The sequence below is a fragment of the Choloepus didactylus genome, chromosome 20, assembly GCF_015220235.1.
Source record: "Choloepus didactylus isolate mChoDid1 chromosome 20, mChoDid1.pri, whole genome shotgun sequence".
In the NCBI taxonomy this organism is placed as follows: domain Eukaryota; kingdom Metazoa; phylum Chordata; class Mammalia; order Pilosa; family Megalonychidae; genus Choloepus; species Choloepus didactylus.
In genome coordinates, this window is record NC_051326.1 from 12,383,574 (window position 1) to 12,411,471 (window position 27,898).

The 27,898-nt window shown below is 37.2% G+C and overlaps 1 protein-coding gene and 1 pseudogene across 3 annotated transcripts in view; both read right to left on the reverse strand.

Annotated features, from left to right (window-relative positions):
• Nucleotides 1-27,898, reverse strand: part of ITSN2 (intersectin 2) — a 202,150-nt gene that overhangs the window by 95,810 nt on the left and 78,442 nt on the right. For all 3 annotated transcript variants that reach the window (XM_037813289.1, XM_037813290.1, XM_037813291.1), the window contains exons 3-13: nucleotides 26,550-26,642; nucleotides 22,313-22,376; nucleotides 21,427-21,590; nucleotides 15,537-15,743; nucleotides 15,292-15,388; nucleotides 14,289-14,428; nucleotides 5,386-5,449; nucleotides 4,237-4,374; nucleotides 3,696-3,781; nucleotides 2,771-3,033; nucleotides 47-196 (exon numbers count right to left, since the gene is read on the reverse strand). In XM_037813289.1, coding sequence (XP_037669217.1) covers nucleotides 47-196; nucleotides 2,771-3,033; nucleotides 3,696-3,781; nucleotides 4,237-4,374; nucleotides 5,386-5,449; nucleotides 14,289-14,428; nucleotides 15,292-15,388; nucleotides 15,537-15,743; nucleotides 21,427-21,590; nucleotides 22,313-22,376; nucleotides 26,550-26,642 — 1,466 coding nt within the window. The remainder of the gene's footprint in view (nucleotides 1-46; nucleotides 197-2,770; nucleotides 3,034-3,695; nucleotides 3,782-4,236; nucleotides 4,375-5,385; nucleotides 5,450-14,288; nucleotides 14,429-15,291; nucleotides 15,389-15,536; nucleotides 15,744-21,426; nucleotides 21,591-22,312; nucleotides 22,377-26,549; nucleotides 26,643-27,898) is intronic.
• Nucleotides 15,761-21,409, reverse strand: LOC119516818 (annotated as a pseudogene).

Sequence of the window (27,898 nt, forward strand, 5' to 3'; positions counted from 1 at the left end):
AATCCTAGCACGATTCACTTAAATTTCACTTAAACTTTAGCCATACCAGTGCTTCCAGCTCAAGATGTAGACTCTTCTTTTTAGAATTTAACCTGACAATTTCTTCCTGTTCTCTATTCCTTTGGTTGAGAAGCTCCTGTCGGCGAATTCTCTCCCATTCTAAACGACGCTGTCGTTCAAGTTCCTGTTTTGCTGCCTAAAAACAATGAATTAAAGTTAATTTTTCAATGAGGAAAAGTTGCGTCATTCAAAAGCTGATGGGACGACAAGATAAAGACTAGGTAGTTTTTAATAATTAGTGGGCTTTAGTGCCTAAGGGTAACTGGGCACGCCTAGTTTATCAAGTCTTTAGTTTAGTCCTAAACTAAAGACTTCCCCAAAAGTGGGTTCACTCAACAAAACCTTTGATTGCTTTATAGGATCATCTTCTTGCAGTTGCTTTTCTCTTACTAAGCAAAAGGATAACTTCAAAAATATTAATGTTAAACAAAATTATTACACTTCTATTCTAGGATCAGGGAAGAAAAAAACTTCTATTTACATTATTTTGGTGCCACCATAACTTACTGGGCCCCCTTGTGGCCCCTTAAAATACCCAGTCCTCTTGGAGAGACAAAGCCAACTTGAAAAATGAAGTTGGAGGACTCACACTTCCCAATCTTAAACTCTATTACAAAGCCGTAATAATCAAAATAGCATGGTATTGGCAGAAGGGCATATATATAGACTAATGGAATCGAACTGACAGTTCAGAAATCATCCCCACACATTTATGGCCAACTGATTTTTGACAAGAGTGCCAAGTTCACTCAACTGGGAAAGAACAGTCTCTTCAACAAATGGTGCTGGGAAAACTGGATGTCTGTATGCAGAAGAATGTAAGCAGACTCCTACCTCACACCAGAATACTAAAGCAACTCACAATAAATCAAAGACTTCACTGTAAGAACCAAAACTGTAAAACTCCTATAAGAAAACATGGGGAAACATCTTCATGACCTTGTATTAGGCAATGGTTTTTACATCCAAAGCACGAGCAACAAAAGGAAAAACAGATAAATGAGATTTCATCAAAATTAAAAATTTTTGTGCCTCAAAGGACTTTATCATGAAAGTAAAAAGACAACCTACACAACAAGAGAAAATATTTGGAAACCACATCTTTGATAAGGGTTTAATATCCAGAATATATAAAGAAATCCTACAACTCAACAATAAAAAGATGACCCAATTAAAAAAATGGTCAACAGACTTAAATAGACATTTCTCCAAAGCAGATATATAATGGCAAAAAAAGCACAAGAAAAGATACTCAATATCATTAGCTATTAGGGAACTCCAAATCAAAAAATCAAAACCACAATGAGATACCATTTCACAACCTTTAGAATGGCAACTATTAAGAAAATGAAAAAATAACAAGTGTGGGAGAGGATGTGGGGAAATACAAACACTCGTTGGTGGGAATGTAAAATGGTACAGCTACCGTGGAAGAGTTTGTCAATTCCTCAGAAAGTTAACTACAGAATTACCACATGATCCAGCAATCCCACTTCTAAGCATAGATGCAAAAGAACTGAAAGCAGGGTCTCACACAAATATTTGTACTGCAATATTCACAGCAGCATTATTCACCACTGCTAAAAGATGAAAGCAATCCAAGTGTCCATCAACTGATGAATGGATAAAAATGTGGCATATACACACTATGGAACGTTACTCAGCTGTAAAAAGGAATGAAGTTCTAAGAAATGCCAAATCAATGAACCCTGAAGACATCATGTTGAGTGAAATAAGCCAGACATAAAAGGACACATATTATGTGATCTCACTGATATGAAATAATTAGAATAAGCAAATTAGAGTCAGAAACTAGAAAAAAGGTTACCAGGAGCTGGGGTGAGGATAGGGAGTGGGAAATTAATGCTTACATTGTACAGTTTCTATTTGGGTTGACAGATAAGTTTTGGTAACGGATGGTGGTGATGGTAGCACAACACTGTGAATGCAATCAACAGCACTGAAATATATATTTGAATATGGTTAAAAGGGGAAATTTTAGGTTATATATGTGTTACCAGAATAAAATATTTTTTAAAAAGTCATAGGACTGTACAACACAGTCAACCATGGATTATAGTTAATAGTACAATTATAAAAATGTTCTTTCATAAATTGTGATGATGTTAATAACATAACAGGTGGAATATGGGAACTGTACTTTACACATGATTTTACTGTAAACTTACAACTTTTATAATTAAAAAAAAAGACATAGCCAGTCTTCCCAGGGACCCCACACTACATCATTTATCAAAAGGGCCCATGTAAGACCATCCTCTGGATTCCTCTCTAGACCTTTGATTCCCACTCTCAGCTTTCTGCCTCTCCTACTTCTTGTCCTCTTAATCTGGATCCTAACTATACTTTCTTTGTTTAAGGACCTACTTAGATTGACTCCCTCATGACTTTCTAATGTTAGCTTCTCACTCGACTGAGCTTTGCTATCCAGCCTCCTCTGATTTAGAGCCTACCTGTAGAGATGCTTTCTCTACCAGTTACCAACCATAGAAATCCCTCACAAGCAAGAACTACTTTTCCTTCCATGTAGGAAACAAGATTCAGATTTGTACAGGATAAACAAGAATGAAGTGATGCACAGGAAAAGTCACACCAAAAATTCAAAGACAACCATTTTTTATCAAATGAAATGTAGTTACTTAATAAGTATAATGATTTTCTTAGAAAATAAAAATAGCTTAAAACTAACCTCTCGTCTTTCTATCTCTTTTCTCCTTTCTTCCTCCCGTTGTCTCTCCAATTCCCTTTGTTTCTCCAAGCGTTTTTCTAATTCAAGTTGCTTCTTCCATTCTTGTTCTTGCAATTCTCTCTGTTTTCGTTCCCACTCTTCCTTTTCTTTCTGGGCTTTACGTTCTGCCTCCCTCTGTTGCTGCTCCATCAAGGCTTGACGTCGCTTTTCCAGTTCCATATTTCCTCGCTCATAGTTGGCTTTCCTCTTGTCCTCAAAAGTAACTAAACAACGTATACAGTAAGCATTCTCATAAGAATCTAGAGTCTATGATCTGCTTTCAACACATTCGTGTCCTCTGTCAATCTGAGTGCTATTATTCACTGGATACATCTAAAGACAATTTAACCCAAAGGTAAACAGGAAAATATTTACTTTCTTCTAAGACAATTTACTTTTACAAAACAAATTTCTAAGCTTGAATACATCCAAGACAGATATAATCTTACTATTCCTGCCAGCAGAAATAATCTTTTTTACTTTTTTCCTCAGCATTTTCTTCAAGGACAACCAAAGCTTTGTAGCCATACTTTGTTTTATTTGATATATTTCATTAACTTTTTACAATTTTCAAAACATCTACATATTTACCTTTTCAAGTAATATTTTTTTAAAAAAAAATTTAAATAAAGATTTAATCACTCAAAGTGGGAGAAATAGTTCAACTTGGATTGCTACAGTCCTGCTAAACACGTACACTGTTTTCCTTCACAATGTTCTTCGTAACTTTGACTACCTTAATTTTAAGGACGTTAATATCCATCTGTTATATATACCAATATCCATCTAGTATAGCACATAAAATGTTAAGAAATGTTCATTTATATTTCAAGGTAAAATTCAAGGGAACTCTCTATAAGTGCACGACTTAGACAGTCAATGGTACCTGGTAATTTTTTCTGAGGTTCCTCTTCTTGCATTTTCTGATATGAAGGCAGAGTTCCATTAATGGAATCAACTTGCTTTCCTCCCCTAAGGAAAGCAAACAAAGGACACAGTTAGCATCATGTAGACTGGGAATTTTCAGATGAAACTATACTACAGACTATCAATGATTACAGCAATCTGATATTCAGAATATAGTATATAACAAATTAAAATATAATATGGTCTGTAGTTAGAAATGTATAGCAGAATATGAGTTTTTAAGCCAGACAGATAAGAATTCAAAGAATGCTAATTGCTGTTCTTGGGCAAGTTTATTAATGTTTTTCATCATCAGTTTCCTTATCCATAAAACAGTAAAAACATACCTACTTACAATATGTATTCCTTTCTAGTGTAACTCATTAAATACTAAAATCAAACGACTGTGTAAATATTTAACTCTCCTCTAAACTAGAGCAGAGGCCCCAGGAATTTCTGAAGTAATAATCACACCTGCCTTTGGATTAAAAACATGCCTTTTCACCTCCAGAGGCACTCACCTGAAAGTCGGAGGGACAAGTTCAGGAGGTAAGGTCAGCGGTAACGGCTGTCCAGCTTTGGCCATGTCAGTGAGGTGCATCGCCAGGATAAACTCTTCAGCTTTTAGCTGCCCGTCACCATCAATGTCAGCCAGAGTCCTAAAGAGAATCTGAAGTTTTAGAACTTAAAAAGAAAGTCTATCTGGAGTAAAATACTGTCACAGAGTTCAATATTTGATTTTAAGAATATGAAAAATGATGGTAAAACAGTTGGGTTAACATATTTCAGTGAAATGTATATACACTCATGGAAAGAATGAACTGATTTTTATCTTTAATTTTCATAATACAAAATAGAGGGAAAAAACTTTTGAAACAGAAAGAGAGCTATCCCTTCTGAGAAGTGGCTTGTCTTATTTCACAGTTAACTCATGTATCAAATCACATTTAGCTACATGTTAAAAATGAGATATACTCATTGTCCACAGAAGGCACTATATAAAAGCAAATAATAGTTGTACTTTTTAAAATAACAAATACCAAATTCTCAAGAACATTTTTTTTTGAGGGGAGGAGTTTTAATTGTGAACATCTGAAGTTTGAGGTACATCCTGACCGCATAATACACAGACTTCACTGAAGTGTTTCCCACACTGTAATTTTTTTTAATAATTCAATTTTATTGAGATATATTCACATACCATGCAGTCATACAAAGCGTACAATCAATTGTTCACAGCACCACCACATAGTTCTGTGTCCATCACCAAAATTAATTTTTGAACATTTTCATTACCACACACATAAAAGTAATAAGAATAAAAATTAAAGTGAAAAAAGAACAATTAAAGTAAAAAAGAACACTGGGTGGTTTTTTTTTTTTGCCCCCATTTTTCTACTCATCCATCCACACACTGGAAAAAGGGAAGAGTGATGCACATGGCTTTCCCAATCACATTGTCACCCCTCATAATCTACATTTTTATACAATCATCTTCAAGATTCAAGGGTTCTCAAGAACAACATTTTGCACAATTACATTTGCTTTCAAGGTTAACTTTGAAATGGTTGCTTTTATGGAGCATCTTTGAGTCACAAACTTTCACAGAAATAATATCTTTGTTAAAAGAGAGGATACATAATTAAATCAAAATTAGTAGGCAAACTCACCAAATAGTAGCTAGCTGGGTTTGAGAAAGATTTGACTGAAGAAGGGCATTTCTAGCTTGAAAACCTGATTGAGCAGAGAAACCATAAAGAAAAGAAAATTCTTTAGCCTCTTTAAAGTCATGTAAATCTAAATAGCTGTACTTACAAAGTAAAACTGTTGATATCACAGGAACTTTATCAGAAAAATTTTACCATGTGCCAGGTACTGAGTATTCGGTAGTAAAACAAACCCAGTCCCTGCCCCAAGGAGTTTAAAATTTGGAATTAGTGGAGTCAAGGGCTCCCCCACGTCCCTTCGGCAAGATAAGAGTAAACAAGTGACTGATGTGAAGGATAAAGCCACCAGCCCAAGCTCTCAGGCCTTCATGTAAATGCAATTCAGAACACAGCTTCCTTAACACATTTTCAGATTTTCTCTTTTTTCTCTTATGGTTCCTTTGTCTCTACTCTCCTCTTTGAAATGACCAGTAAATGCTAGCATTCCCCAAGGATCTGTCCTGAGCACTCGTTTCTTTCTCTGTGTTCACATGCATTTCCATGGTTCTAAATAGCACTTAGAGGTTGATGTTTCCCAACAGTACACCCCCAGCCCAAATCTCTCCTCTGAATTTAGACTTCTATATTCAACTGAAAAATCTACTTACATAGCTCTCACAGGCATCTCAAATCAAATACTTCTAAAACTTCTCTCAAACCCCACTGACAGCCCCCTTCTTAATTTTCACCACGAATTCATCCTCGCTGAGTCTTCCCTCCTCTAAGAAAGGCATCACTGCCCACCCTGTGGCTCAAGCCAAAAATCTGAGTCAGTCTTTATTCCTCCTTCTCCTGTACACCCATATCCAACATTAAGCCCAACATCAAGATATGTCATTGCACTGTCTAGAAGCTTTTCAACCCTGTAAGTCTCAATTTAATGTCAACTTCTCAAAAAGGCCTTTCCTGCCCCCCATCATCAAATATACTTCCTGCATGTTTCCTTCATATGTCATATTACATTTTTATTTGCTGGTTTACCTGTTCATCATCTATATCCCCCAATATGAAGATTAAAAACCCTTGACTGTTTTATTCACTAATGTATACCCAATGCCTGGTACATAGATGCCTTAATAAATATTTGCTAAAGTAATGAATAAAGTTGTAATCCAAAGTTCTCCTCTATCTAAGGCATACTGGGGAATTATGTGACTGCTTCTGATACTAATAATAGCTAACACTTATCAAACACTTACTTTGTATAGTAAACCATTCAATTTCTTTTCTCTCCCTCAGTGATCGAAAATATGTTTCTGTAAAAGGTTTCATGATCTGGAATGCCACTCTTAAAGTAATGATCACACAGAAGGCCCAGGAATATATTCCAGTACAGAAAGCCTCTGTCTGCTTCAGAGGAGCCGTCTCTCCCGGTGAGCCAGTCTGTGGCTTCCTGGCTCATGAATGGAATCCTGAGGCTTCTTTAGGGGTGGTGTCCTAGTCAGCAAAGCAGGTGCTGTGCCCCCACTCCCAGGTGACTGAGCTGTGAGCCTCAGAAGTCAGCCCCTACTCTGGGTTCAGCCTGAATCATGGCCCGCCAACGCAACTCTGCCAATTCTTCCTCAGCAACAGCTACTACCAAGCCAGCACAAACGCAGCTAAACCCACTGTTTTGCTGAGCTTTGAACAGAGGACTTAATAATCAAAGCTACATACTCTATGGAACAAGCTCAAAAACTTCACGCATTATAACATGCAGCTGAATGCTTATATAACTTCTAAATTTTTTTTTCACTCTATTTTCTTATCTGGCCATTTAATATAAATTGTCTAAGGAAAAAAACACTGAAAATGGCTCTTCACTCAAACTAATTAATTCTCAGTAGATTTAATATAGGAAGCAGGATTTGAGGAAGTCTGTGTTAAAAGGAGGATTCTTCTAATAAAGAAAAATGAAAGGCTATTTCAACCTGAAAAAAGGTTCAATAACCAATGTTTGAGCTCTTGGACAAAGATGACTGAAAGTAGATTCCTTAGCATTAGGCAAGAAGAGCAAACAGGAGAAAGAAGAGATGGAATGTAAATGGTTACAAGCACACACTGGTGGAAGACTTCAAACGTGTGCATTTAAAAAGTCCGAATAATACAAAGGGCTAGAGAGAGCCAGCAAAGCACTTTAATAAGGAAAGCTCACTGGCACATGCCATATTCTAGCTCTGGATATCCTATTTCCTCTGTCTGGAATGCAACTCTCTCCATTCTCTGCCTGGTTGTCAGTTTATTGCCTTGGATCCAGCCCAAATGTTGCCTCCTCTGGGAAACCTTCTCTCTAATATCTTCAGTTAGTCACGTCATCATCTACATTAATCACAGCTGTTTAAGGCACTCATCAAAAACTGCAATTACTGGCTCTACTATTGACTGTAATATGAGCTCTACAAAGACAAGGACATCTTCCTCTTTCTATTCCAGTGCCTAATGGAATGTCCAGAAAATGTATGGACTCAGTAATATTTGAGTCAATGAATTAATCTAAATAAATCAATGACTGAGGATCTAGGGAAAAGAGGAAAAACAAAAGGAAGAAAATTAAGACCCCCAACTGCTACATCCAGTGAACAAAGCATAAACGTGTACGTCCAAGTCAGCCCCGTCCTCATATACCTGGGACTCATGCTCAGTTTCAGGACACTAGAAAATACTCTTTCCATAGAAAACCCTGCCCTTATCTACAGATATAGAGCTTTACCCTCTATGTCTCATACAAGTAACATTTTTATAAAACAACACAGTAACCAGCAAGTCCCTACAAGGTGGCTTATACAAGTACAGTCACCTGTGGGGGCATCTCCTTGTAGGTGCACCTGTTGTGCCCACCACCCTTCATATTCTAATGCAAAATTACGTGCTTATATACTGTGTGTTTTCATACATACATAATTATAATGTACTAAACTTAAGTGCTCTTCTAAATGAGTTTTAACACAGATATACACTCATGTAACCAACACCCATATCTAGATATAGAATGTTTCCAGTACCCCAGAAGGTTTGCGTGCGGCCTCTTCCCACAAAGCAAATGTATTCTGATTTCTGTCACCATCAATTAAATTGTCCTGTTCTTCAGCTTCATATTCACAGATGAAATAGTATGTACCCTTTTGTGCCTGGCTTCTTTCACTCAATACAGTATCTGTGAGATTCATCCACATTGTTAAATGTTTCACAGTTCCTTTGTTTTGCTGCTCTAAAGTACTCTGCTGTATGAATATACCACAGTTTATTTATTCATTCTCCTGTTGACGGACATTCAAGCCTCTTTCTTTCTTGTTTTTTTCTTTCTTAATGAAGCTGTCAAATGATTTTGTATCTGTCTTTTTTAATCCACTTTTGTTACTTTGAAAAAAAATTGCTTTAATTGAAAATGTATAGCCCAAAGAAGCTCAATTTTTCAGAGTGGGAATTGTGATCTTACATTGGGCTCAAGTATGTTTTAATAACATATTTAACAGAATCTAAGATGCCATCAAGAAAAGGGGACGGGGGGCTGGGCTAAGATGGTGGCTAGGTGAGACAGGGCAAAAAAACACCTCCGTGAAAAATACTAGATAAAAACCAGAAAGTGACCCAGAACAACAGTTTCAGCAATGCACCAGCTGGACAAGGTCTGCTAAAACCACAGGAACTGTGCACTTGGTGAAACCAGAAGTCTGCATTCTGAAACGAGTGAGTAAGCTGGCTGAAAGTCCCGCAGCCGTGCTGCGGTGTGGGGAAACCAAAGGTTGGCATTTGGAGACAGACTAGTTCTTTAAAAAAAAAAAAAACAAACAAACCCAGGAGCGGCTGCAGCTACGACGGTGAGAACTGCGCAGTGAAGGACGGCAGGAGCAGGCTGTGCCAACCTCTAGGTGTCTGGCGTGGAGGATAGACTGCTGTTGATTCCCTCGGGGACAGGGGGTAGAGGGGAGAGCCAAAAGGAGAAAGAAACCGCGCTGCTTGCAGCCAGCTCTCCAGCGGGCTGGAGACACTCCTGCCCGGGGCCGTACCCACAGCCCAGAGACATGCCAGGAAACCCAGTGTGACGGGGAGTGTATCCCACAGCACCACGCACATGCCACAGTAACAGCCGTGGATGGTGGCCTTGGGTGCATGTATAGCTAGTTGTCCTGGAGCTGGGAAGGTGGAGCTGTGTGAAAAGCGGGGGGTTGAGACGACCCATTCAGCCATCTTTGCACCAGGCTGGGAGCGCCCCTGCACGGCCCGGCGGCCCGGGGCTTCCCTTGAGGGACGGTGCGCACTTGTGACTTAGCACAGCCTTCCCTCGGCAGAGGTCCTGGAAGATCACAGCTGAGAAGAGGGGCCTGCTCAGAAAACCCAGGGTCGCTACGTCAATGCCGGGGACTTGTGGGTCAGAGGCAGAAAAAATCTGGGGCAAAACTGAAATGAAGGTTCAACAGCCTTGAATCTCCGGAAACACCTGGGAAGTTCGATTATTAAAGCTGCCCTGCCTCCCTAACCACCCAGACACACGCCCCACATTAAGAGCGGACAGCACCAACAATACATCCAAACTGAGTTCACCAATTGAACCCCACAAGAATCATTTCCCCACACACCACAAAGACAAAGTTGAGGAGAACTGACTTGAGGGGAATAGGTGACTCGCAGACGCCATCTGCTGGTTAGAGAAAATGTACACCACCAAGTTGTAGATCTGAAAAATTACACTGGTATTTTTTACAACCCTATCAAGCAAAGCAAATGCCAAGAAGCCAAAAACAACCGAAAATCTTAAAGCATATGATAAAACTAGACGATATGGAGAACCCAATCCCAAACACCCAAATCAAAAGATCAGAAGACACACAGTACTTGCAGCAATTTAATCAAAGGACTACAATCAAAGAATGAGAGCATGGCACAGGAGATAAAGGACATGAAGAAGAACATAGCACAGGATATAAAGGACATAAAGAAGACCCTAGAAGAGCATAAAGAAGACATTGCAAGAGTAATTTAAAAAACAGAAGATCTTATGGAAATAAAAGAAACTGTTGGCCAAATTAAAAAGACTCTGGATACTCACAATACAAGATTAGAGGAAGGTGAACAATGACTCAGTGTCCTAGAGGACCACAGAACAGAAAATGAAAGAACCAAAGAAAGAATTGGAGAAAAAAATCGAAAAAATTGAAATGGATCTCAGGGATATGATAGATAAAATAAAACATCCAAATTTAAGACTCATTGGTGTCCCAGAAGGGGAAGAGAAGGGTAAAGGTCTAGAAAGAGTATTCAAAGAAATTGTTGGGGAAAACTTCCCAAACCTTCTACACAATATAAATACACAAAGCATAAATGCCCAGCGAACTCCAAATAGAATAAATCCAAAGAAACTCACTCTAAGACATATTCTGATCAGACTCTCAAATACCGAAGAGAAGGAGCAAGTTCTGAAAGCAGCAAGAGAAAAGCAATTCACCACATACAAAGGAAACAACATAAGACTAAGTAGTGACTACTCAGTGGCCACCATAGAGGCGAGAAGGCAATGGCATGACATATTTAAAATTCTGAGAGAGAAAAATTTCCAACCAAGAATACTTTATCTAGCAAAACTCTCCTTCAAATTTGAGGGAGAGCTTAAATTTTTCACAAACAAATGCTGAGAGATTTTGCCAATAAAAGACCTGTCCTACTTCAGATACTAAAGGGAGCCCTACTGACAGAGAAACAAAGAAAGGAGAGAAAGATACAGAGAATTTTAACAGACATATATAGAATCTTACATCGCAAATCACCAGGACACACATTTTTCTCTAGTGATCATGGATCTTTCTCCAGAATAGACCAAATGCTGGGACATAAAACAAGCCTCAATAAATTTAAAAAACAAAAACAAAAACAAAAAACAACTGAATATATTCAAAGCACATTCTCTGACCACAGTGGAATACAAATAGAAGTCAATAATTTTTGATTTGTAACTCCACTATTTACTTCCTACATGATATAAAATACACAAACTCTAATGACAGATCAGTGTTTTTGGACTCAATGTAAAATACGTAATTTTTGACAAGAACTATATAAAGGTGGGGGAATGGAGGAGTATAGGTACATAGTTTATGTGTCCTGTTGAAGTTAAGTTGGTATCAAAGAAAAACAAGATTGTTATGGATTTAAGAGGTTAATTTTAAGCCCCACAGTAAACACAAAGAAATTATCAGAGAGTATGACCATAGAGATGAAAAGTAGAGTATGGTTTACAAGAAGTGGGGGAAGGAGCAATGGGGAGTTAAGAAATGAGTATAGGGTTGCTGTTTGAGGTGAAGGGAAATTTCTAGTAATGAACGGTGGGAAGGTGATAGCATCACAACATTCTAAATGTGATTAATCCCACTAATGGAAGGCTAGGGAGGGGGTGGAATGTGAAGATTTAGGCTGTACATATGTTTCCACAATTGAAAAAAACAACAACAAAAAAAGACAGTCTAAATAGATGACAACTGAATGCCAAGGATGATCCTGGATGGGATCTGAGGATAGAGGACAGGAGGCTCAAAGGGACACAGTTGGGACGTAAGAAAAAAAAAAAAGGAAACACAGAATGTAAGCTTTGTATCAATGTTGAATTTCTTGAACTTCTTAGCTACGCTTAATGGGATTGCATAAAAGAATGTTCTTGTTCATGGGAATGTATATGTGAACTATAGCGTTTGTTCAAGGATGTGTGCAGCTAGCTCTCATATGTTCAGAAGACAGACCAATAGATGAAGGATGATAGGGAGGGAGGGAGGGAGGGAAAGAGAAGTGGTGGTGTGACAGCATGTTAAAGTTGGTGGATCAGGGTATCAGGGGAGGGGGTCAGGGTATGCTGGAGTTCTGTGTATGGGGTTTGTATTGTTTTTGCAACTGTTCCTATAACTTTGAACTTATTTCAAAATAAAATTAAAAAAAAAAGGGGGGGTCAAGGTGGTGGGGTGAGCTGCTCCAGGGCTATGTCCCCCCACAAAACAACAAGCACAAGTAGCAAAACCATCTTTCTCAAAGCTCCAGAGAAGTTAAAGCATTGCAGTAATACGGTGAGCACTGAATCAGGAAAAAGGCAACTTAAAAATGGTAGGATTGTGTGGTGCCCTTGCTGGTCACTCTCTTAGCCCTCCCCAGTTACAGGCAGACACATGTGCAGAAAAGACCAGGAAATCCTTTTGACTTAGCCATAAACTCATCATATGGCTAAGCTCTGAAGGAGAGGACTTGCATAGGTCAGTCAGTATGCAAAGAAAGGTAAGGATGTTTTCTTTTTTTCCTTTTTTTTTTTCGTTAGGTCCTGGCATTCAAGAAGAGCTCTATCATAACAACAGCTGGATATGAGCTTAAGGAACAGATCCCTTAGTCTAAATTCCAGCAATAACATATTGAAATATCAAAATGTCCAGGTTTCAACAAAAGATTACAAAACAAACAGGAAGTGATAACCTATGCTAAGATGCCATAGGTTATAAGATGCACCATTATAGTATATAAAACGAAGAAAGAAAAAAAGTGTCAATAAAACTATGACACAATACTAAGACACCACTGATTGTAACACAAATTCAGATTTATACCCCACATTCAGAGATGCTGAAATGTAAAAAAAAATGACTTAAAATACAGTACATCCTGTTTTATGTAATTTGATAAAAATATTACATAAAATCTTAGTTATAGATTTGATACATATAATATATAATATATAACATGAAGTATAATAATGAAATCACCCATAAACCTATCACCCAACTTAAAAACTAGATGATTACTAAATGCATTGAAGCCACCTGTTTCCCCAACTTTATCTCCATGCCTCCCCCACACAAGCGGTAACCACTATACTGAGCTTTGTGTGTATAATTCCTTTACTTAAAAAAAAAAAAATTATCACATAGGTATGCATCCTTAAATAAAAAATTATATTCATTGCTTGTCCAATCAGTTCCAAAATCTTTATTGTTCCCTTGCCCCACTCCACACCGAGGGACCTTAAACTCCTATTTCACAGACCACTTTTCATTCTCCAAAACATATCATGCACTTTTTGCTCTTAGAATTTCTTCTCTGTCACCTTCAAATGGCCTCACCTTTAATCGCTATCTACCCAAATCCCAACTCTTTCTTCCAAGATGGAGTTTAACTGCACCTTAGATAAGGTGTTTTATCTAATCTCCTCAGTATTAATGTCTCCCATTCTATGCCCCTGAACACTTTAAAGCTCTACCATTTTTAAACACTTCTTTTACTCTGTCCTAAATGGTAATTTGTGCTGAGTGAAGGGGGTGGGGGGCGGAGGGTATTTAAAAGGTGGGAACTCCACTTGCCTATTACCCTACTTTTACTTTCTCTGCTAATCACAATTGGTAAAGTTTGGATAATGTTGTAGCCAGGACTCAAATGTTCCACAGGGACCTAAGGTCAAGTTTTATGGCGACATTTGGGTAGCAACAATAAAGGGTGAGCAGCGCTCACCTGAGGTTTTAGCAAGGGCAATCAGAGAAAACACCCAATGGGAAGGGGACTCTCAGGGAAAGTGAACTGAGGCTAAGTTCCATTCATTTTCCCTTGCCACCTGAAGGCCTCCATTCACGGTAAAGCTTGGAGGACGCGATTTGATCTTCTTAAGGAAGAGGACTTTCTTCCAAAAAGTTGGGTGAATATCCATGTGCTCAACTTGATTGTAAGAATTTTGAAGAAAGTAATCAAGTTGTATCCATCTTTGAACACTTACATAACTTACAATATTTGTATTCATCAAATGCCTGCTAAACATTTTGCATGCTAAAATTTCTGATTAGCTACAAAGTACAAATTCAAATAAAAGTTCAACAGAAATCCACAGAAAAACATTACATATCTCACACTCTTAAACGCTGTGTGCCACTTGCCTGAGAGGTATCCACTCATGCTTTTGTCAAGAGTATTAAATTTTTGCCGATATTTTAATCTTGAAGGCTGAGGAACTGCCCACTCTGAGGTTCCAGTCTTGGGCGAGTTCCCTGAGAGTGAAGCAGTTGAGGAAGTTGAACTATAACAAAATGTATTTAAAATTTTTATGTTACTAAATACATTTAATTAAACTTCATAAAGAAAAGACAACAAGAATCATACCCTTATATAATCTGACAATAGTTGCTTTTGCTGTTTGACATTAAAAAATTTTTAAGCAATTATCCTTATTCTTTGTAAAGCAAATAACACTCTGAAGTATGGAACTTCACAGTACTAGTGTACCTCAAGAACCTATTTTGTGCCAGGCCCTATATTTTACAAATATTTTTTCTAATATTATTTCTAATATTCACAACAAACTTAAAAGGCAATACTATCTCCAGCTTTCAGATGGGCAAACTATGGTTTTTGGATAAGAAAATTTGACCAAGGTCACAGAATCAGTGAGTGCTTAGGCTCGGATATATATGTTGTTCTTCCAGGTCAAAGCAAACACTCTGCACACTGAGCACAGTGATCTGTAGAGGGACAGTGAATGAACGCTGAGGCTTTTGTGTTTGGTAAAACTGAAAAGCTATCCAATCATTTGAATCTGCTCAAGAAAGAAATTAACATGCAGAAAGATTATGAGACATTTAGGGAAATATATACATTTTTTAAAGGAAAAATACAAAGCTTTGGGCAAAAAACTAAATATAGTATAATATTTTTTACTTCACATGAAATATTTTTTCAAAAGTAAAATACCAGACATTTCAATAACTATAAAAATAAAAAACATTTTATATAAGTTATAAGTAGTAAATTTACCTTGAGTATTTATATTTGCCCATTATAAAGTAAAACTTGGATAAGCACAGAGCTTTAAAAAAAAGTCATTTGTTAAAATAAAAGACTTTATTGAAAGTACAATAAATTGGAAGTGTTAAATATTCATACCTACTAGATCCTAAGTCAATCAAAGACTGCGCCTTCTGTATACTAGCACCACCAAACCCTCCCATCATCAGACTGTAAGATGATGCATGAGGCAATGCTGAAGAGAGAGAGAGAAATAGTGAAGAAAAGGTTCACACTTAGCAACATCAAAGTATGAAAGAAATGTTTATATCTATTTGGACATACATATCCCAGGGTTTCTTTCTTCATACGAAATACTGACTCATTAGACATGCAGTACTTACTTGAAGAAGAATACGGAATGGATAAAGGCTGAATGAACCTGGCGGTTCCATTTGGTAATGATGAAGTGCTAACAGAAGGCACCAGGGGCGGAGGCATCATTAAGGGAGGAAGGGTGGTCCCTGAAGTTGCAGAGGACAAGGGTGTGGCTACAGATGCGACTGGAGGCAATGACTGAGGAACGGACAGATTGGGCATGCTTCCCATTCCTAAAGACAAAATAGAGCACATTTCCCAGTAGTTAATTATAAAGCCCATGCCAGAAAACTAGTTTATAGCACAATGAGCAGAATCCTATACTTATAGAAATGCTATTGGCAAACTATCTATTCCCAGAAATTTACTATAGGAGCTTTGAACCAAAAGTGAGGTAGGTAAATTACTGCTTTTTTTTGTTTGTTTGTTTGTTTTGAGAATCAAAGTACTTTATTTCTTTGTATAAAATTAACCAAGATTAATTTGAATGGTGCTTACTGCCTTTTTCTTGTTGTTTAACATGATATGGAACAAACACTTTTTCTATGTGTTGGTGAATTGTCTTACTCCTTTCTGAGTTTGGATTCACTTCCAACATTTTATCTTTTGTGCTTTCAATGTCATGAAATATCTCCAAAAGTTTCTTTAATGTGAAGCTTTTTGCAGTGTCACTTCCTCTGGGGATGTCTTCATCCTTTTCATTACAAGTACGTTCCTCATTTGTGTGAACTTACATAATTCACGTTCACTAAGTTCCTTGGCTGAATACTGTCTCTAGAACAGCAGCAGTATCAACATTCCTGCAATCAGCTGTTTCTTCTATGTTTGATTCAAACTTCACTTCCAGTATTATCTTTTCCTTTCTTTGCTGCACTTTCACTTTTGTCAGCCAATTCCCTTTTGATTATTTACTTTTGTAAAATGTTATGTGGGTCTTTTGCTGGGACACAAGGAGACAATACAACTACACACTTTGCTGTCTGAACATTATGAATAGATATGTGCAGCAACCATTTACTGATAGTCTTTGAAAGAAATGACACAATTGCTCACAATTATATGAGGCACATCTGTTATTTACATAGCGATTAGTGGACTGAGAAGCAACAGCAAAGTTTCTACTTTACGAAATCACTCAAAGTTAACATACCGTGGTAACCGAAATACAAACTATGTTCTTGTGAAACTGCTATTTTTTAGCTAAGCCATAACTAAAATTCACATACACTGGAATTGTGTAGAGCAAGGACTGCCTGTGCTCTGCATTGGGAACTGCTAGGTTCCTGCCCATCTTTCAACGTATGGTATCATAATTTAAAGCAATTTCAAGGGATAATCCTGCCTGCATCCTGACTATATCTTATTTAGAGGGCTGAAATGGTAGAGGCAGTGATGTAAATGAGTTCTATGGAGTTTATCACTGAAATTCAAGAAAATTATTCTATTTAAACTTTTGCTCTACAAAAAAAAAAAAAGGAACAAGCTTTTTAAATGCTTTAAAAATATTTAGCATTAATAACTTAGTCTTACCAGTGTGAATTACTGTTAACTTGTGTTCTCCTTTCTTAAAAGTCCTCAATATGTTCTATGCATAATTCCAAGTCGCTAACTGCTTCTGAGGCTCCCTATTTGAATTACTACACATTACCCCCAATCACTAATGTTGCAGATTGTCAAGAATAGGTCAAGAGAAAATATTTTGGTCTTCTGAAAACATGGCCTGTGTGCTCAGAATTCTTAGTTTAAATTAATTATGAAACCTAAATTAATTTTTTGTTCTAGAAACTCAGTATTATATGTGACCCAGCGATGTTCTTTTTATATACCAATGATGCTATGAGAAAGGAAACTATGAAAATAAATTACTTATATTGCTTAAGAATATATCGTTCTCAGATATTTCTAGCCTCCTTAAAAAGAAAGTATGGGCTCTAAAGTGGAAAGGAGGGGGGGAGGGCAGAAAGACTAGCTTCCCACCCAGTCAACAAGAGTAAAGTCCAGCACCTAAGGAGGCCTACCCACGTACCACCGTGCAGCTTCCTGTCAGCATTTTCCTCTCAAATATGGACAGAGAGCCAAGGATCAGACATTAAGGACAGCCATCCCAGCAAAATAATCCTAAACACATAGATACTCTTACTATGTGACAGCCAATGTTAGCCCACTTAAGGCTGATGGGCCTTCATGAGGTCAATGCTTTTATTCTATTGTAGAGATGACAAAGCTCAGAAAAATTAACCTGTCCAGGGCCAAATGGCAAATAAGCAGCAGAGCCAGGACTCAAACCCAGCAGTCTGACCCCAAAATCCATGTACTTTACCTCTACACTACTGCTCATCATGAAAAGGGAGACCAAAATGCACAGGGTGGAGAGGATGGGGACACTGGAGGTAACAGAATGAAGGCAACAGAAGACAACTTTTAAAAGAAAAATCAAAACTGTAATTCATATCCCAAGAGAGATAAGAAGATACTGTGTCAATAGAATAAGAATAAAATGATATGGAAAAAGAGCAATTAGAAAATAACTCCAGGGAAAAAATGAAAATGAAAGCTCAAATATTCAATCAAATGATTAGAAAAAAGAATCAAATATTTCCTTCAAAGGAGAACTAAAATACAAATATAAACTTAGAAGATCAGTAGAAGTCCAACATTTGACTAACAGAAAGTCTGGAATTAGAACAAAGAAAATGAGGGGAGGTTATCAAAATTTCCCAGAACTGTACATCTCGAATCCTTCCAAATACCCCAAACAAAGAATGAAAACAGGCCCACACCAAGGTATGGCATTATGGTATTTCAGATCTCCAGGAAGAAGAAAAGCTTCTGAAGAATGGGAATGAAAACTAAAATGGCAGTGACTTCTCAATGACAACATAGGAGGCAAGAAGACAAAGGGGTGCCTTCAACATTTCAAGGGAAAATTATACCAGCGAAATTAATAATCAAGAGTGAGAAAAGAATAAAGTCAATTCCAGAAATGCAAGGAGATAAAAAATCTGCCCCCCATGCTCCCTTTCTTAGGAAGATACTGGAAAATGCTGTCCAGTAAAAGAAGATAAAATAAGCTAAGTCAGAGGAAAATAAGAAATCTAAGAAAAAGTAGATTCAACCTAGGTCTAGAAAAGACAGTTGTATGGCAGAACTAGGTTTTAGCAAGAAGATTATAAGATGGATAAAATGATGACGCATTTGGGGGGAAAAATGGATATAAAAGGAAAATGAGGAAGCAGAAAATCATAAGGTGATTATTAACTCAAGGGAAAACCAAAAGCTGTACCACAAAGGAAATTTCATTACAGTACAATTAGCTTTAGAGAGATTGATATTTAAACACTCAGATATATTATATAAACACTGGTTACTGACTTATCTCATTTTTGATGTAACTATTCGGAAGGATGGGGAAGAAGAAGATGAGGGGTGTATAAGTTAAATCCTCATCTATCATAAAAGGAAGGCAATTGGGATTCAGTCTAAATTATGATTAATAGATTAACAATATTATTTAGTATGAAAAGTAACTTCTAATCCTTTTATTCATAATTGAGTTTTAAACCAAGGATTTGTGTTTCTTCATAATTTTTCTTTAAAGAATTTTTCACAAAAAAAAACCAACAGAAGGAATCCAATTGTACAACAAAATTCCAGGTCTTCATCCCTTTTTTCTTGGTTCTTTGCATACAAAGATGCTGCTTAACGTGTTCTATTCTTCATTTTCTCTCTTGTTTGCTTCCCAGGTCTTTTATTTGATCCCTTCTTTCCAGGCCTCTTGAGGCCCTTGCCATGAGCTGTCTTGGCCCGGAAGCTGGATACATCATCATAGCTCTCGCGAGTGTTCCACTTAGAGCCTTTCTTCTTTCCGCCAAAACCAAACTTCTGGTTTTCATAGCGTCGTTTGGCACTGGGCCCCTTCTTTATCTGCTGGCCCTTGGCGCCTTCCTTCTTGCCTCGTGCAACAGGTTTCTGATCTCCCTCAAGGAAGTCCAGTTTATCAGAGAAGCCTTTATGGTATTTCTTAATGGCAGTCATCATACGTGCTTTCTCCCACTGCCTCTTAAGAACCTCTGTTTGCACCTTCTTTCCATATTTCCTAAGTGCTCGCAGTTGCTTCGTCTTTTCAGACTTCTCCATAGCAGCCTGTTTAGTCTGCAGCTTCTGTCAAATCTTCTGCATCTGCTGATCAGACTTGGCCATCTCTGCAAAATAATCAGTGGGCCGCTTGGTAGGGACTTTGAGCTGATGAAGATGAGGTAACACTGCAAGCACTGCAGCCTGGGCCTGGCGGCAGAAATTCATCTCCTGCTGGAAGTCATCTTCTGGGTCAGCAGCTTTCTGATCCTTGTTCTGCGGTGTTGGCTGAGGTCCACTGATTTCCAGCACCAGACCGAGAGTCACATCAAGTCTTTCAACCCATTCCAGATCCCTCTTTAATTCGGCCAAACACTGCTTCAGGCCAGTCACATCGTTCACAGCCCTCTTTGGTCCCTCTAGCACGACACTGAGGCCTGGCTTCAGGAGCCCTCGGGAAAACGCATCCTGCAACTCCCTATCGGTGACAAGAGAATCATCAAAATCCGAATCGGAACCCGAGACAGGGGGAGTGTCCATCCTGCAGCATGCACGCCCAGACACCTACAGGAAGAAGTGGAGTAGCCGGAGACCCGCACAGCTGGATAAGGGTGGCTATTGCCGCTGCTGTCTGCCTTCAGCCCCCAGCCTCAGCTGCGGCTACACGTGGGTACAAAAACCAATTACTGTTTTTAATATCAATATTCTGACCTATTTGAATTAAGAGAATGTTTACTCAAGATTTCCTTCCTTCATTATGATTAAAATCATTTAAGCAGCCTTTTCCAATTAAATATTAGCATCCTCATACAGACTGTATTATCTAATCAAATATAGGTTTCTATGTAAGGATAATAAATACTATGCTTCCAAGTTACTTACCATACACACACAGTCCCCAAATCAAAAAAGAAAAAAAAAAAGGATGTTCTAATTATTCGTTTATTTATTTATTTATAGAAATACTATTGGCAAACTATTCTTAGAAATTTGGAATTACGCATTATTTACAAGAAGAAAACATGCCACATATCTCACTTTTCTTGTAAGTAATGTAACTTTGAATTCAAGGACACCTCTTTAAGAGGAACAGACATCTGGTGACTTTTATTCATTTACCTAACTGCAAAATACTAAGTGCGATATATAAATATGGTCACAATCATTTGGTATTTTTAAAGATCTAACAACTGGAGTGAAGGAACATGTTTCAATTGAATGGAGATATCTAATTAAATGTTCCATTCAAAATGAGTGCTTCTTACCTACAAGATAATTAATAAGGAATTGATTAGTCAAAATTAATGGAAAACATACCAAATGGCTATCTCTGATGAATATATCAATTAATCTATAATCTGCAACTCTTGGCCCTAAATTCAGCAGGCTAATTAACCTAGTTTAACTTAGAGAAATTTCTTTTTACATGTAATTTTAAATTACTCTCCAAATTCTACTATTTCAAGTAAGTTCAAAATAATTCAATTTTTTTCTAATACAACTCATTGAGATTACGGAAGAAATTAATTTAGAATGGTATTTAGGATCAGCTGTAATGAGGGTGACCATATAAATTATCACCCAATTGGGAGTTTTGAAAGGAGACACCAACCAGAGCAAATGCCAGGACAACAGGCATAAACCAATACTGTCCTTGGAAACTGCGACATGTGGATACCACAGCTATGGTAGTAAATTTAACATTTCTTATCCTAGATATGAAAATTAACTTGGAATCTAGACTATCATTTTTATGCTAACAAATCCTCTTCTAATCTAATATTATGCCTAGGAATAAAGCTTAATTATTAAATGTAGCAGCTTAAATTTATAAATACAAACCAAAACGAGCAGAAATTAATGGAGAAAACATAGGGGATTGCTTCATAATAGGAGGAAGAACCACAGGCAACTGTTGGCCTTGAAGCTTTAGTTTGATGAGTTTCATAGCTATGGAGAACTCTTGCTGATCCATCTTCCCATCCTTGTTCAGATCTGATAAAGCCCTAAAAGAGGAATGAGGTGGACAGATTGGTATGTGGGGTGATGGTGAGAAAACCAACACTACTTTTAAGACTGATAAAATAAAAACAATGACACAGAATTCACATGTATTTATGACACACAAATTAATAGCGAAAGGTTAAAACCTGTATATTACGAAATACTGAAGAGAGGCAGCATCTAATGAAACACTGCAGGTCCATATAGACTCTAGAGATGAATTCCACTAATTTAAGTTATTCTTCCGTTCAAATATTTACTGAAGTTCTACCAGGCATGGGAATATTCCAAGTGGAAATGGGGCAGAGGTTATTATTTATTGTGACTACATTAAAAAACAAAACTCCAGATATTATTAAGAACAGCTTTTTAAAGATAGCAGCAGGGGAAGGGAGGGCTAATTTTGGGTTTATAATTGAAATAAAGGAAACAAGTAAAAATAAGATTATGAAATTCTGCCAAATTATAAAGAAATGTTTCTTGATGGAGATGTATACATCTTATTTCCTTAGAAATTCTTAGGAAATCAGAAATTTGCCCTATAGAAAAAAACCCTGATTAATTTCAATCATTTACTCAAAAAAATTTATATTCCAAAAACCATGAAGAAACAGTCTTATTAACAATAGACTACAACTAAAAAGCAACTTTCTGTTGACACCGTAGTTAAAAAAAACTCAGACTATCAGAAATTCTAAGTTCATCTACAAAAGAAACACTTTACCATATTTCAGCTAAAACAGGAGCTGGCAGGCCTGACTGTAAGAAAAAGGTACGTGCTTGATCACCTGAAGGTAACAAAAACAGCAGCACATTAGTAAGTGGAATTACTTAATGCCTCTAAATAATAATAATGGATATATGTTATAGATTTCTTATAATTTTAATTCTAATCATTAAAGAATAAATGAAACAAATATACACAAAAATTTATATTATTACTAATAAGACTTAGGTGTTTTCAAACCAAAAAAGTCACAACCTAAGTTATATGCATTAAAGTCCCCTTGAGGAACTGGGGAAAAATGTGGAAAGATTAAAATCCTTACCTGGGAAATTCCTGATATTCTTGCAAGCATTAGGGACTCCCAATTTAATAAGTCAGGCCCTTGATCTTGGGGTCTATCCTTATGAAACTTATTCTTGCAAAAGAGAAGCTAAGCCTACTTATTACTCCTGAGAGTTACTGCCCAGAGTTGCTCAGATGTGGCCTCTCTCTCTCAGCCAATTCTGCAAAAAAACTCACTACCCTCCCCAGCACGTGGGACATGACTCCTATGGATGAGCCAGGACCTGGCATCATGGGGTTGAGAAAGCCTTTTTGACCAAAAGGGGGAAAAGAAACGAAACAAAATAAAGTTTCAGTGGCTATGACATTTCAAATAGAGTTGAGAAGTCATTCTGGAGATTATTCTTATGCATTATATAGATATTCCTTTTTAGTTTCCAGTATATTAGAACAGCTAGAAGGAAATACCTGAAACTATTGAACTGTAATCCAGTAGACTTGATTCTTGATTATGATTGTTTAACTACATAGTTTTATCATGTGACAGTGTGATTGTGAAAACCTTGTGAATGACACTCCCTTTATCCAGTGTATGGGCAGATGAATAATAAAATAAAGACAAAAAATATATATAAATAATAGGGGGGATTAGGGGTATGGCATGTTTTGGATATTCTTCTTCATTTTTATTTTTTTCTTCATTTTTGGAGTAATGAAAATGTTCTAAAATTGATTGTAGCAACGAATACACAACTATATGATGATACTATGAGCCACTGATTGTACACTTTGGATGGATTATATGGTGTATTTATATATCTCCATCAAATTGCATTAAAAAAGTTATATGCATTAATCAGTGATAAAAGATTACATTATTCACCTTAGTTTTTTCACAATAACTGAAGTCTTACTTGATAATATTTCTATTTAATAAAATTTATAGCTAAAATATCATCAGAGAGAACACTATTCCCTAAAAGAGTTCTATATAAGAAGTACCAGGTGTTGGGAGAGACAGTCCTCCATTGATCTCTTATACTCCTGTACGCCTTACTGAGTATGCCAAGAATGCAAGACCCTAACTGCTTACTAGGTCATTTTTCGGAGTTGGGCGTGCAGCGAGCAAACTTGAGGGATGACATGATGTCTCCCTCTGGGACAAAAAGCAAGCCTGATTACTGTTTGCACAAAACGTCAGGTTCCCCCAGGCTCAGTGTTCCTCTCTTGTACCAGAACCACTCCTGTGTATAACATCTCCTGAGCTTTCTGCAGCATCCCCCATCCCTGTGGGTCTTGGGAGACCAGGGAAGCTGAAAGAAACATGCTTTCTCACTTGTGCTGCCAGCTGTACCCTGAGTAATGCAGTCCTTTGTCTCTGACTCAGGATCTCAGGTCTCCTGCTAGCATCCATGCCAAAGTAACAGGCTAACTTATTAACGTGTAAGTAGGATAATCAAATTTCAGCCCTGGCACCAGGTAAAGTAGTTATTATTATAGAAGTGCAAATGACATCACTAACTACGGTGGTTAAGAGGATGGATTCCAAAGTCAGGCTGAGTGGTTTCAAAGTCCAGATCAAACACGAAGCAACTCTGTCACCTTAGGCAAGTTGCATAATATTTCTAAGTCTCAGTTTCACCATCTGGAGATAAAGACAACCATACATACTAACAGGGTTGCTGTGAAGCCTAAATGAGATAATGCACTTGGCACAGCATCTGGCTTATAGTAGAGATTTGGTAAATATTGGCCATTGTAGTAACTATTACTGTAAATAAAGCACTAAGGTACTTCGGCACATAAAAATGTTTCATTTATAAAAAATCCCATGGGTTTTGAAATCAAATAGAGATCATCTCCTTTTTATGGAATGTCATAAGTCTTAGACCTAAGTTTAGTGACTTATCACATGTACAGGAAAGGTGTGAGAAAGTTGGGACTTGACTCTCTAGTATCTATAACTTATTTCATTTGTATCTCCTGCTTGTTATGTTCCACACCATTACCATCCTAAAAGAAATGGAGGAGACAAGATTCTGTTCCCTGGACTTTCTGATAGGTGAGATCAGAAAAATAGGTAAAGAAATTTAAGAAAACAAAGTAACCCAATTTAAGATGAAAAATAGCAAAAACATAAAAATTGTATGCATAACTGGTAAGGAAAGAGGAAGTAAATGAAGTGGTTGACAGGAGAAAAGGTTTTAGAAAAAAGATTTTTGAGCTGAGTTTCCAGACTCAGGACATCAAGAATTGTTTTCACAGATGTATTCTAATTTACTGGTCTTCTGAATGATTTTCATGAGTAAGCTACATGTAGACAAAACAGTATATATTTTTCCTGTGGTGATAAACTTTCTTCCTGTTTGTAAACTAATAAAATCTGCATATGTAATTGGAGTTTTTGATTGAATACACTTACATATTGAATATCTTGATTACTAAAAATGACTGTCTAATATTAGAGGCTTTTTAAAAATGCACCTATATAAAACTTGACTTATACATTTCTTGAATTTGGGTTACAAGAACAGAGACTCCCTCAGGCTGACCCAAATGAAGGTTATTTTTGAAAGGCACTTAGGGAGGTAAAGGACTGTACTACATGGAAATGCAAAGATCACATGACCCAAGCTACGGTTTATCTGGAACAACAAAGGAGTGGGACATTCTCCTCTACCACATTGAGGGTGGAGTATATACATAAATTATTTGGAATTCTTCATGAGAGATTTGTCTCTTCTCACTGATTTATTAATATATTAAAACATTTGTTTATATCAAAAAAAAAATGTTTCATTTATAGAAAAAATATTAAAGAAAAATGAATCCTTTCTGGCTTTGGGGTCTTTCTGCAAAACAAGGCAATCAATGCTTGTGTCACCTTAAAGACAGAGGGCTAGTGTCAGGAAAACAGATTTCAGAAAAAATTCCTTATTATTTTTCAGGAAGTGGATCTGATATATATTTCTACTAGATTATAGCAACACTGATCATTTTACTAGTAATTGGCACAACATACTAAGAGCACATTAATAAATTTGCTTGAAAAATGAAGTCTCCATTACCTTAATAAACTGAAAACCTTCTAAACATAATGTAAAACTGGGCATTAAACTGAAATTCTTCATTATCATTTAGGATTCAGGAAAAGACCTTTCCATATGCCAAACTGAAAACCCCAAATTAAGAGTTCCAGGAAAAATAAAACACCAGTGTGCTGGTTGGAATATATTATGTCCACACAAAAGCTATATTCTTTAATGCAATCTTGTGGGGCAGATTTATTAATCTTTCTGATTAGGGTGTGTCCTCTTGACTGATTGTTTCCATGGAGATTTGACCCTGCCCATTCAGGGTAGGTCTTGATTAGTTTACTGGAGTTCTTTAAAAGAGCTGGCCCAGACCCAGATGCTTGCTGACACTTTGAGATGCTACCCCAGAGTCTGCTCCGGAGAAGCTAAAAGAGGACAAAACGTCCCAAGAGTAGCTGAGAGAAACTTCTGGAGAGATGCTTGGAAGCTGACACTTAGAGATGAGTGGAGACATTTGGAGATGCTAGCCCAGAGACATTTTGGAGAAAGCCATTTTGAAACCAGAACCCTGGAGCAAAGGATCAGCAGATGCCAGCCACGTGCCTTCCCAGATAACAGAGATTTTCTGGATGCCACTGGTCGTTCTTCAGTGAAGGTATCCTCTTGTTGATGCCTTAGTTTGGACACTTCTATGAAACTGTAAATTTGTAACTTAATAAATTCCCTTTATAAAAGCCAATCCATTTCTGGTATTTTGCATAACAGCAGCATTAGCAAACTGGAACAACCAGTATTTTTTTAATTCTAGAATTCTGATTGATATATGTTTTATCACTTTAATAATATAATTAATTCTAAGATACTATATGAAAAGGAGCATAATTCACAAATAAAATACAATAAATTAAAATACAAACCTGTTATGTAACCTCCTGAGGGTTTCAGGTTATCAAATTGCTTGTCATGCTTATTCCGTTCTTCAGAGGTAATGGCCCACAGGTTTGGCCCTCCTAAAACATAAGTGAAAGACAAAGAAATTATAGTGTACATATGAGAAAGCTCAAAATAGAATTCTGAAATGTAAGTAAGAATCACAAGTATTCATGTAATGACAGTCCTTACTGTTTGAGTGAAGCTCCATCATCATCACACAGAGGATGGTGCTAAAGCTCTTCCCTCATTCACTCAATCAACAGTTACTGAACAATTACTGTATATACCACTAACTGGAAACAGGCAATAAGCTAAATAATGGCAATAAAAACATGAATACGACATTATTCCTATCCTCAAGGAATTCACACTCTAGAGAAGAACTACCAGCATTTACAATGTTAACCTGTGAAGAATCCTAAGCAGAAATTTATACAAAAAGCTGTGCTAATACTGAGTTGGAAGCTGTCACGGATGAAATAACAGGAAAGGTAAGACTGAGGAAGAGCCTTGAAGCTTGGCTTGATTTTGCCATGTCAGAGGTGGGATACAGGCATTTAACAAAAAAAGGGCACAGCATGAGAAGTCAAGGCATGCACAAGTTGCTGTAAGAACACCAGGTAGACTGACAATTACAGCACCAGGTGAGTGTGAGTAAATGGGAATAAATAGGGAGGTTGGACTTAATCATAAGGGTTCTTTAATTCCATGCTCAAGATTTTGCGCCTCACTCAGAAGTTATGAAGAGCCATTTTGCTTTTTAAGTCAACTGTTTATTTTAGAATACTTTTAGAGTTAGAGAAAAGTTGCAAACATAATACAGAGTTTCTATATATTCTTCACCAAATTCCACTAATGTTAACCTTTTACATAACCATGGTGCACTTGTCAAAACAAAGAAATTAACATTGGTACACCACTACTAACTAAACAAACACCTCCACCAGCACGGGTGGCTGGTAAACCCCAACAAAACTGAACTCTTTGGGTACTGCAGATTGTACAAGTTTCTGTGACTGATGATCTTGCCAACTGGAACTTCTGGCAAAGGGGAGCAACTTTCATCTGGAGGCATCCCTTGGGGTTTGGGACTTGTGGCTTACCGGACACAGCACCAGGAACATCTTTTTTTGAAAAGTAGTTATTAGCTTGCTACTGAGCTCTTGTTGAAACTGAATGACTCATGGAGACCTAGTGCCTTTCCAGTCTGATATCCCAAGGTGGGTCAACTTGAATTCCACAAACAGCAAGGTGGGAAGGACTCCAAAAGCCTTCTCAAATAGAAATGATATATTCAAGAACATAGCCAGCCTGGCCCCAGTAGCATCTTGGC